Raw genomic sequence first — 12,009 nt, forward strand, 5'->3', positions numbered from 1 at the left:
ACAGACTAAAACCGAAGCAGAATTATGATTGTTACAGAGTGATATCACTGGCAAGGCAGATTCAAACCACGGATGTTAACCCTATTTTTATTGTTACTAATATTTGTGGTTTGGTTCTAATTTCAAGGACTTTTGTCTGTGTGTTACCTCATTTTTTTTTTAAAGATCCTATGATCTTGAACAATTTTCTTGTTTTCCTTTTGTATTAACAAGAGCACTATTTCAGAGAGATTAAAACACCCTCTAAGGGTCACATAGCCAAAAAAAAAAAAAAAAGCAAAAAAAAAAAAAGAAAAAAGAATAAAAAAGACATAGAAGTGACTCAGTTATTTGAGAACTTATAAAGCCATGCCTGTATTAAAAAAGAAGCATAGTGAATAAATATATTAACTAATTCTGGCAGGTACAATTAGAATTACACATTTTATTGCATTGATTTCACCATGGAATGATGTGACATTATAGTAGTGGCTCTCTGGTGGTGAATAGATGATTATCATAACAACAAAACATTTATAGACATTACATATGTTTTGTTCATCACTCCTGGGGGCTGTGCACCGCTAGAATCTGTGGAGAAAGGCTGAGAGCAGTGCTAATCTTGTTATTGGGAATAGGATAACCCCAAACGAAGGAATTATTCTGTCCAGAAGATCTGTGGTGCTTAGCTGGAGACCTTAGATCCAAATAAATTCCAGGCTGGCTCTTGAAAGTAAGGAGAGAATGATGACTGTTTTACATGCAAGAGACAACCAGCATTTTGAGAAAAGGGGAGAGACCTACAATGTATTTGTTCATTGAGTCACTTATTTGTTTACAGTCTTTCTATTTACAGAAAAATGCACATATCAGGCCAGTCATGAGGAGGAAATCGATACGAAAAAAATATTTCTTTGCAGATAAGGAGCGAACAAAGGATTATAAGCAAACCAAAGAAGCTTGCCTAGGAAAGAAAGCAAAGGGTAGCGCATTGGTGCCAAGAGAAAATTATTTTATTTCTAAAGGAGGGACATAACATACTATTTTACCAGCCTAGATGTGGTTAGGGACACATTGAAAAGCTTTATCAAGAGCACATGCGATTTGCTTATCCTGTTTGTGGGTGACATTGTGACCCAAATGCAGGACCTACAGAATAGAAAGTAATGATGTCTCGTGAGTAGCCACATAGTGGGGTTGTAAAAATGCATGCGCGTGTGTGGAGTGGAGAGGATGAGAAGCTTGCTTTGTTTTTGAGTTGTGCTGCTGGCTCTAGGAACAGAGGTGCCAGCTTTTGTTTTTCCAGTAACAGTTCTTTCTGTTTCCAGCAGTCCTATGCACCAGCTCCCCACCCCATGGCTCCTCCCAGCCCCAGCACAAACAGTAGCAGCAACAACAGCAGCAACAACAGCAGTGGAGAACAGTTGAGTAAAACCAACCTGTATATTCGAGGCCTTCCGCCAGGCACCACTGACCAGGACCTCATCAAGCTGTGCCAACCGTAAGTGTCCATGTGTTCACTGTACCATTTTTCACGCCCCTACTGCTATGTGGCCGTAACTTGGTATTGCCTTGAAGGTAGCTAAACATTGATGTCTCATTGAAGAAACTATGTTGCATGAGAGAGGACATTGAGATTGCGTGTTAACCTGTTTCGGGAGTGCAATATAACACTCGGTTTTAGTTGAACAAGTTCTTCTATAAATCTGCAAGGAGCTGTTGACTGAATCACATGTACTGACCTGAAAAGGGATGAGTTGTGTTTTCAGACCATGGGGCTGATGGCGTCAGGGATGAATCTCATGGAAGAGACTGAGAAGTGAAGGGAATCTCAACAACCCCTCAGTGGTAGACTTCGGGTTGATTAGTTCCTATTTTGCCAAAGCTTTTCTGATTATTCCTTGGCAATAATGAAGTGATTCTAGCCAGAATGAAGAATAAGGTAGTTTCTGTGGAAATATCTGTGAAGCTATCTTCTGTTAAGACCGATGAGTTTTATATTTGCCAGGAAGAGTAGAAATGATTAAATCCCCTTCCAAATAATTGTCATTGATCTATTGTCAACAGGCACTTAGCTCTCTTATTTATGTGTAAATATGGCAAATATATTTGAGTGTGTTCTCCAAATAAAATTAGTAAAGAATAATGAATCAAAGAACAAAGACTTGTATTTTTAAATTACTCTCTGATAATTTTCAGAATAATATTACTACAGATATTTGTCATTTGTGCCTCATATATTTTTAAACTTAAGAGAAATTATTACTCAATTGTTCTTTTTCTCTTTTGCAATGCTTTTACAGGAAGGTTGAGAGAATATTTATTTTGTAAATTTCTTAACCTCTCAACTATTGGAGGAAATCAAATCAGACAATATTTATTTGCCTTTATTCCAGATTTTCAGAATGGGAGTATATATCAAAGCAATGTAAAGAGGCAGCTAAAACAAGAAATGCATAACTATGTATAACAGTAAATGGATTAAGGTGGGGGAAACTTGTTGCTATTGTCTGCCTTGAATCATGAAAGAAAAAACTGGACCTTGGGAGAGAAATACTCATTTACAATAGTTTACTAAGGGTTGAATGTTTCTCCTGTGGGTCTGGACACTGGCATCCCCTATAGGAGCCCTGAGGTTAAATATACAGATTTGGCTCTTGGCTGTAGCTTCATGCCCCGGCTGACCCTGGGAGGTAGTGGTGACAACTCAACTGCTTAATTTTCTGCTACTTTGGAAACCTGGATTGAGACTTGTGGCTAATATCAAACCTAGGACCTATCTATTGGTGATATCGTGGGGAGGAAAGTCTCGGGGTATCGGTGGTATTGGGGTAGCTCTCTCTTTTTCCTGTTTCTTTAATAATAATAACAACAATACTAACAACTACATTTTTTTATTTTGAATTTTATGGTACAATTCCATAAAACTAAGGCATACAAAATCTATGTTACAGTTTGGTCTACTAAATATTGTGCTTGAGAGTTGGAAAATAAATAGCAAAAGCTTTTGCTTCTTGTTACAAAAATCTAAAATGTGTTTACAAAGTATGTCTTTGCAACTGTAAGATTGCCAGCTTTACAAACAGAAGGCTCAGATAAAGCATCTCCCTTAATGGATGATGACATAAAAAGAAGGGCTATTACCCTTGACTGGTGTTTGAACTGTTTCATTCAAAAAATATTTGTGGGTATCAACAAAATACTCTTTCCTTTCCCTGTGCCTCTCCAAGAGGTTATTTGAACGCAGATTTTTGGGCCCACGAGGTTATGATTCATTGGGTCAGAAATGAAACTCGTGAATTTGTATTTTAAAAATATATATTATATATAATATTGTATTTATTATAACATAAATGTGCACATATATAATTATGTGTGTGTTCATAATGCAATTTATTGTTTATTTTCACCTTATCTGTAAGGCAGTGAGATAGACTGACAGGAAGAGATCTTCCATCTGTAGATTCACTGCAGTAATATCCACAGCCACCACGACCAGGCCAGGTGAAGTCCAAGGGCCGGGAGTCGCAGTGTGTTAACTACTGTACCACATGCCCACCACACAAACATCCATCTTTTAAAGATTTATTTATTTTATTGGAATGGCAGACTTACAGAGCGAAGGAGAGACAAAGACCCTACAGCCACTGGCTTTATTACCTATATCGCCCAGTGGCTCACGCTGAGCCAATCTGACACCAGGGGGCCTGTTCTCCCACACGGGTGCAGGTCCCAAGGCTTTGGGTCGTTCTCTACTGCTTTCCCAGGCCAGAAGCAGGGAGTTAGACAAGAGGTGAGGCATCTGGTACATAAACTCGTCCCCGTGTGCGATGATGATGCTGCATTAAGAGGATCAGCCTATTGATCCTTCGTGCTGGCCCCCACATACATGCATCTTTCATAGTCTGTTCTGTTAGGGCCAGGTGGTGTGGCCTAGCGGCTAAAGTCCTCGCCTTGAAAGCCCCGGGATCCCATATGGCCGCCGGTTCTAATCCCGGCAGCTCCACTTCCCATCCAGCTCCCTGCTTGTGGCCTGGGAAAGCAGTCGAGGACGGCCCAATGCATTGGGACCCTGCACCCGCGTGGGAGACCCGGAAAAGGTTCCAGGTTCCCGGCTTCGGATCGGCGCGCACCGGCCCGTTGTGGCTCACTTGGGGAGTGAATCATCGGACGGAGGATCTTCCTCTCTGTCTCTCCTCCTCTGTGTATATCTGGCTGTAATAAAAATGAATAAATCTTTAAAAAAAAATAGTCTGTTCTGTTGCTGCTGCTGGTATTTGAAGGAATAGTCATGTGGAGAGCACCGGCTTCCTGTTTTGTAAGTTTCACTTAATTGATAAGGATCATTGAGAGTCATGAAATCATCAATACATGCGATCTTCTCCCAAGCCGTGATGGAATCTTGAGGCAAAGCCTCAACTTTCTCTTTATTAAAGCAGTGGGTTGAATTGGATGATATCTAGACTCTTATGTAGTGCCAGTGCTGTGCTGAGGTTGCCTGTGTAGTACACTACAGCCAATTGTGAGGGATTGTGGAGATTTGTGAACAATTTCTTACAGACTTGGTTGTTTCAGAATGGCCATGGTATTTGCCACCAGCAAATCCAATAAATCAGAATCTGTTTTATTGAATATCTCGTTTAATAAGATGCCACTGATGCATCATCTTATGAATTTCCATGTCAATATCCTTTTCTGCCAAAAATTGCAAGAGGTTTTAAAATGGCAAATATTACCTGAAATGCCTATCTTGGCATTTTTAACTGCAGAAAGAGATGTGTTGACACAGAAACTTTGCCATGTTGGAAATACGTTCTGTTAAGATTTCTTATGCGCACTCAAGACAAAGAATCCCAAGTGTACAGGAGGCAGTCATTTCTTAGGATAGTATTGGCTGGGGAGTAAGGTCAGGTACATGTCATGCTTATTGTGACTTGGCATTTTCTGCTCAGATTTTTTTTCCCCATGAGAGTTCTAGAGACCAGATGTGACGAGGTGACGTGGTACAATGGAATGACTGTGTGTTGAGAGGTCCGGCTTTCAGTGCTGGCCATGCCATCAAGTGGATTGGTGGTCACTGACAAAACAGCTTGCCTCCTTTGTAGGCTGCCCCTTCTTGTTTCTAAAATGATGGATTTCAACTTGCTAATGGTTTCACCTCTTTCACTCTTCTTTCACCTCACTTTGACTGAGGACCTCTTTGTTTAGCAGCAAAATGTACTTGGGTCCTCTTTTATATCTTTCTCAAGTCCTCTCTGGCTATGTTGGTAGGGCCTGAGCCTGAATGGCTTAAGCTGTATAGATGTGACCTGATGACATGAAGATGCCTTTGATAGAAGGTCAGTGTATGTCATTTATACAGCCCTGTTTCTTGTTTCATAGTGTTGGCCTCTTGCCATGCCTTTACTATCTTCCTTTCCTATCATGTATTTAATACTTTGGAAAATTTTCACCTACTAATCATATAGTGTTTGTAGATTTAAGTGGATTTGTGATCAGGATTCATTTTCTATATGTATTCCTATGAAGTTATAAGTACATTCAGAGTTAATATTTCTTCTATTATAGGAAATATAATATTTGTTAATATCCTTGGTAATAAAATAACAGGAAACAGAGATACACAAAAAAGGCATAGACATATTGAATTTTCTAGCATTAGTATACAGTATTCATATTAGTGCTAATGAATAGCAGGAAAAATAATATTAAAGAAAAAGAAATTCTATTATTTTTCAATGTATGATCCGAGAGGAAATTCTTATTAAGGAATTTTACTCATGTTCTTTATCAAGGCCCCTATATTAAGACCACAAGTGAAAGGCCTGGGAAGATAGAATGAAAGAATAATAGACATGAGCAGTGATTTTTATATTTTGGAAAGTCTTTCCACTTAGACCTGTTTTCGGGATAAATATATTACTAGGTTGTATGTATTTTAGAGGAAGACTGTATTAAAGACCTTGTAGTATCTGTTTCAAAAAACCTCAGGGAACTTTGTTGAGTTTCCAATCAAGAAATTTTACAGGGGATACCTGTGCCAAGCTTATGCCAAGGATTCTGTGGTGAGCAGATCTAGGCAAAGGTCTTGCGTTAGCAAAATTCGCACTGTACTAGGAAAACTACATGATTATATGATTTGCTATAAAATTAGAACTATCAGCCCAGAAAACAGAGGATTGTGGTACCTGGAGGAGTGAAAGTGTGATTAGATTTAATTAAGGTGATTAGGAGAGGCATCTCTGAAGAATTGACAATTGAGCAGAAGAATAAATGGCTTCAGCTAAGGGTTGAAGGAGGGGAACAGCACTATAAGCGAGGACACAGAATATGTACAGAAGCAATGGTAGAAGAGGAAGGAGCAACTATTGAGAAAAGACCCCCGTGAGAGGAGGTAGAGGACAGGACAGGACAGCATGTGCTGAAGACAGGTAGAGGCACAGACGATCCCCCAGTAGATATTATTTAGAGTTTTGTTTCAGCTTAAGAGCAACATGAGGGATGGGGAGGAGCCCCTATGTTGTGACACACAGGATTAAGCTTGTAATGCCAGCATGTTAAAGGAGCTCTGGTTTCAGACCCAACTTTTCCATTTCTGATCCAACTTCCTGCTAGTGTGCCTAGGAAAGCAGCAACGAGTGCTCTAGAACTTTGGTGCCTACATATACATGGAACACCTGGAAGAAGCTTCTGGTTCATGGCTTGGCCCAACTCCATTCTGGTCTTTGCAACCATTTGGCCATGGCTTATCTCTCTTCTCAATTTGTCTCTGATCTGTTTCTTTCTCTCTTCCACCTCTCTTCTTATAAGACTAAATCCAAATATTTGACGTACTGGATAGAATTTAAAATGGAAGAAATCATTAAAATACTTGTATTTTTCACATCTACCATTGATATTTTTTCTAGCCATCCTGTTGGCATTATACGTTTTAGTTAATACCATGTTCTGAGCAAGCCGAAGTAGGTTGACCCTATTTCCACATAATTAATAATCTGGACTTAATTAATATATTGGGAAGGAACAAATAGAGCTGTTCTGTTGTGACGTGATTATGCCACCACAAAGGGCAGAATGAAGGGAAATGGAGAGAAATTCTCAGGCAGGTAAACATGAATATCCAGTCATGCTCAGATGTGCAGGAATGTCAGCTGCCTTACCCTTCCTTTCTCTCTGTGTTCTGTGTGCTGTTACAACACCCTAGCTTTACCTCTGTGAAGATGAAGCTGTGAATGTCACCTTCACATTTAACCAGAAAGGAGAAACACCCACAATGCAAGGCTGGGGGAATCAAACCAGAGTGTGCTTGCGAGCTGAAAGGTCTGCTCCAACCAATCTCCACGACTTCTGCCCGGCCCCGATGAAGGTTGCATTCTGTAGTGCACTGAATGTGAACTGGTCAGAACAGACTCGAGTGCCATCCAGGCTGGAGTGCAGAGTCCATTATATGCTGTGTCAGACAGTTTTGACAAATGTACCGACACCATCAAACCTTTTATCAATTTAAAAGTAACCTTGTCACAGCTATCTGTCAAACTGTGCAGATACAACTAAAGGAAAACAAGTCATCATACACTCTAGGGTAACCAAGTAAATAAGAAAAATGTGACTGGAAATTTTTTGAGTTCTTTCTTGCTGTGTCATTGAAGATTTAAAAGTTCCCTCTAATAAGAGCCAAGGAAATTTATTAGTAGCTTTCTGCTATAAGTTAGACTTAAATTACCCAGCCTCTGTTGAGGTGTTATAAATCTGTGTGGTGGCAGGTTTAAGCAGGAAGTGAATGCTAGACTCTTTGAACCCTGCCTTTATGTGTTTTAAATGAGTGCCTGTGAGGCCCAAGTGAATATTTGAATTTCTTGGATCAGCACAGATCTGTCACTTGGATGTATGTATTAGTTCACATTTAAACAAAATTTTCTTGGCCAAGTGTCTGCTGTTAACTGGGTATAGCATCTGATTAGTAATGAATATGCAAATGGCATTAATGTTGCTTTAATGCATTTATATACATTTATCAGTATGTATCGTGTGAGTATTTCATGCCATGTACTTGATTGACTTTTTGTATCACCTAATGGAGCACTGAAGATAACCCCATCAAATGAAAAAAGACAATTTCTGGGGAACAGGCAAGTAAACTGAGACTAAAATATGTTAAGGCTCTTGTCCCAGAAGTTATAGCTGCTAAGATTTAGAATCCAACTTTGAGTTCAAAATAGTTATTTACAACCACAAAAACACTAATATAATGAGAACATGGGTGATGGAAGTCCTGGGGTCTCTTTCTCATGACTGTTCACAAGAATAGTAAGTTTTGATGAATAGGAGGTCCAGACTTTCCCCCAAATTGCTCTGGTTTGTCCAGTATTGATCAGCCTATATGAGGCATAGGAGAGTCAGAGAGCTCACATCTACTGGCCCACTCATGCAACACTTGAAAAGCTGGGGTTAGGCCAGCCCAAAGCCAATAGAATGGAACTTAATCCAGCTTTCCCGCTATGGGTAACAGAAACCTGACCACTTAGGGCATTGCCTGCTGCCTCCCTGGGCTTGCATTAGCAAAATAAAAATAAACAAACTAACAAAAAACATACACAATTAGGAGCAGAACCAGCTCTCTGATTAGGTTGTGGGTACCAGGCAGCATGTTATTCGCTACACCAAGTTCCCACTCTGGCCTTAGAATGTCGAAAATCCTGCAGAACTCTTTCTACTATGTGTCAAAGTTTGAACGTAATGGGACTAATCTGTAGACATAATTTTGCTTCTCATTCTTTCAGATTCTGCTCATTTCACAGGATCTGATAATTTGCTTTCAATTAACCAGAAAACTTAAAGGCAACTTTTATTGACAGTCAGTAACATATGAATTGGATTTTCAGGAAAGCAAAATATTCTTTTAAAAATGTGTTGAAGATTTTTATTAGTTTTTAATTCACTTAAAAAGCAAAGAGATAGGGAGACATCTCAGTTTCAGGAAAGTTGAGAAGTTGGTACTCGGAAGGAACGGTCTAAGCCACCTCGGTTGAAGCTTATACTAAACCTGAAAGGGAAAATGAGCTGGGTGTATTGGAAGGCCACAAAGAATGTCAAGCCTCCTTCTGTAAAGAATATGGGAAATTTGAAAGACAAGCAAAAATCCAGAAAGGATTTGGTTATATCTTGAGGAGGTAGGAGTTTTGTTTAAGAGCTCCATCTGTTTGCCGTGATCAATATACAGAGTGTGTACATGCAAGGAGACAAAATGTTCACACAACTCAAAGTTCAGAAAGGTTCCAAGGAGGGGAGAATCTAAGGAAGGCATTTTTTCAGAGTAATCAATGAGGTAGAGGAAAATCAGTCGTTGAGGAAATGTGATGCTGTAGGAGCTGGGACAAGAAGGTGTAACAACTGAATGTGTTTACTGTTCTTTAGGAGTCAATATATATATTCATGGAAAGTAACATTGGAATTCGGCGACATCCATGTTTTGACCAGCTTAACCAGTCAGTCCTTGCGGAGGGGTCGAAGCCGACATGTGTTTGGAGAGGGAGTTTTTTCAGGAACATCACCTGACAAGGTTTCCGAGTAGAAATGTTCCTTTCTCCTGTGGGCAGCACCACATCCAGCTGTCTTTGCTGTCCCTTAGCCCACGCCATCTCTTTCTGGTTTACTCTCTCTCCACCGTCTCCACCTATGTTCTATGATTTTCTCCATCTGTATGTGTCCCTGAATCTCTCTGAATCTCTTGTTTGCTTTCCCTCCCTCTTCACATTCCTCTCTTATTCTTGCCAAATGTCACACTTTTAACAAGATATTTTGTAGGTCAGTAGGTTTATGTGTTCCTTATTGCACCCCTTCCCCATTCATGTTTCTACAAGTTTTGAGTATTTACGTTAAGGTCATTGAAAATTATTTTTGACTGACAAAGGTCAAATAATCAGTAATTTATCAGTAATTTATTGGCCTTCACATTAGAGAACTATCTCTGAGGTAGACTGAGTTAATCGTGGGCAACACAGGAAAGTGTATTTTATGTTAGATGCCACGTTTAGTATTAAACCACCAGAATGAAAGCAGAGGGTTTTGAAGATAAAACTCTTGTATTGTATTCAGCCCAGACAGAGTTTTGGAGAAAAGCTCAAAAACATGCACTAAAGGAATCAACTGGGGTCGAAACTTTGCTTGCTCGTTCAGTATGGTTGCTGAGACAAAAAAAAAAAAAATGACCATTAGCTCCCGCTTTATCTATCATGTTTCTGCTATCAACAAGATCAATGTCCCACTGACTGCTAAGTCTATAGATAATGCAAAGTCATTTGCACTCATTTGCAGGCTACTTGTGAAATGGTTATTAGCTCATTTCCCTCCACAAATTTTTTCTTTGTAACCAAGGATTTGTGGAGGCACCAAGTGAGAAATTGCTAATGACAAAGCATGTAAAATATGTTTGTGTGTGGGGTATAATAAGAGTGATAGCCTTTCATCTGATAATTGACTATCGCTTGATAAATACTGTATTGGTTAATCATATTAGTGTGAATATGGTGTAGCTGAAATTACGCTTTAGAAGATCAACTTTCGGCTTTAATTCTTTTCTGTTACTAAATCCATTATGTCTCTAATAAAGTAATTCTTCCCTGCAGAATGTACTTTATTTTGCTGCATACTTGTGTCCATGAATAGGTTGTATGTAGATTTGTTGTTTTAGGTTTTTTTAAAGATCTATCTATCTATCTATTTATGTTAAACATTTTTTTTTTTTGAAATGAAGGTTTTTTAAAGAGAGGGAAGAGAGAGAGAGAGACAGTCTTTCCATTCTCTTATTCACTCCCCACATGGCTGGAGCTGAGCCAAACCAAAACCAATAGCCTGAAACCTCTTTTAGTGTCTCCCCCATGATGCAGGGACCCAAGGATTTGAACTATCCTTTGCTGTTTCCCAGACTATAAGCAAGGAGCTGGATCAGAAATGAAGCAGCAAGGACATGGAACCAGTGTCCATATGGCATAGTGGCATCATAGGAGGAGGATTAACCTGGTACGCCACCAGGCTTGCCCCTGTTTTAGTTTTGAAATCAACCCTACTGAGTAGAAAATTATTTATAGTCCTTTTAAGTGCAGGATTTGATAAGTTTTGTTGAGTGCAGAAGCCTATCTTGCCATCACAAAAATAAATAACATACCCACCATCCCAAAAGTTTTTAGAATATTATTATATCCAGGTAAAAGTCTAATTTGTAGTCATCCTTTTTAGAAGGCAGAAAGGCAGCATTGTACTCTGAGAGTATCATGCAATTTTAAGGGAGTATGGCCTTTAATTAGCCATTATTAGTTGCAGAAGCGGCACCAAGTCATTTCAAACTTCTAAGCATGGTACATATCAACCCCTTAATAAACAAGTTACTCTTATTCACTGAAATGATGCAAAACATTATTTTTGTAATTAATATTTTTGTAGGAGTAAATAAGTCCCACCTAGTATTTTAAAGGCCCTACTTCCAACCAAATTATATATTTTGCTTTTAATATTATCCTTGTGTTACTTTTCTCTGTGATTGAGATAAGTGGGCAGTCTGACAGTGAATAGGAAAATGGAAGATCTTTTCCTCTGTGTCTCTGTAGCTTTAAGATAAAAATTTTTAATTAAAAATATAAGATGGCCATTAAAATACAGTGCGAAACACATTTCAAAACACTTATGGTTATAAACATAAAGAAATCATTGTAATATGATTGAAAAAGTAAAATGGAATACTGTGAACTGAAAAGGTGTCAGATGTTTCAAATCTCAACACAGCAGGTCAATGGTAGCATAGGACCCAAGCAGTTGGGCCATTCTCCACTACTTTCCCAAGGACATTAGCAGAGAGGTAACAAATTATATCCTCACTCTGATCAGTCCCCATGTGTCACTATCCTCTGCACATTTATTTGGGGGTTCACTATATAATCAGAAAATGTGGGTTCAGCATCCAATGCATGTTCATTAGCTTGTGTCCCTAAAAAACTTTTTGCTAATTACACTAAGTCTTGGTTTCTATAAAAATAG

At 39.0% G+C, this 12,009-nt stretch overlaps 1 protein-coding gene across 9 annotated transcripts in view; it reads left to right on the forward strand.

Moving 5' to 3' along the window:
• RBMS3 (RNA binding motif single stranded interacting protein 3) overlaps positions 1–12,009 on the forward strand; it is a 1,058,437-nt gene that overhangs the window by 638,874 nt on the left and 407,554 nt on the right. For 5 of the 9 annotated variants that reach the window (XM_058657125.1, XM_058657126.1, XM_058657127.1 and 2 more), the window contains one exon: positions 1,311–1,480. In XM_058657125.1, coding sequence (XP_058513108.1) covers positions 1,311–1,480 — 170 coding nt within the window. Of the gene's footprint in view, positions 1–1,307; positions 1,481–12,009 lie in introns of all 9 variants that reach the window. The other 4 variants (XM_058657128.1, XM_058657129.1, XM_004588264.4 and 1 more) reach the window with 1 other exon arrangement.

The sequence above is a fragment of the Ochotona princeps genome, chromosome 30 (assembly GCF_030435755.1).
Source record: "Ochotona princeps isolate mOchPri1 chromosome 30, mOchPri1.hap1, whole genome shotgun sequence".
In the NCBI taxonomy this organism is placed as follows: Eukaryota; Metazoa; Chordata; class Mammalia; order Lagomorpha; family Ochotonidae; genus Ochotona; species Ochotona princeps.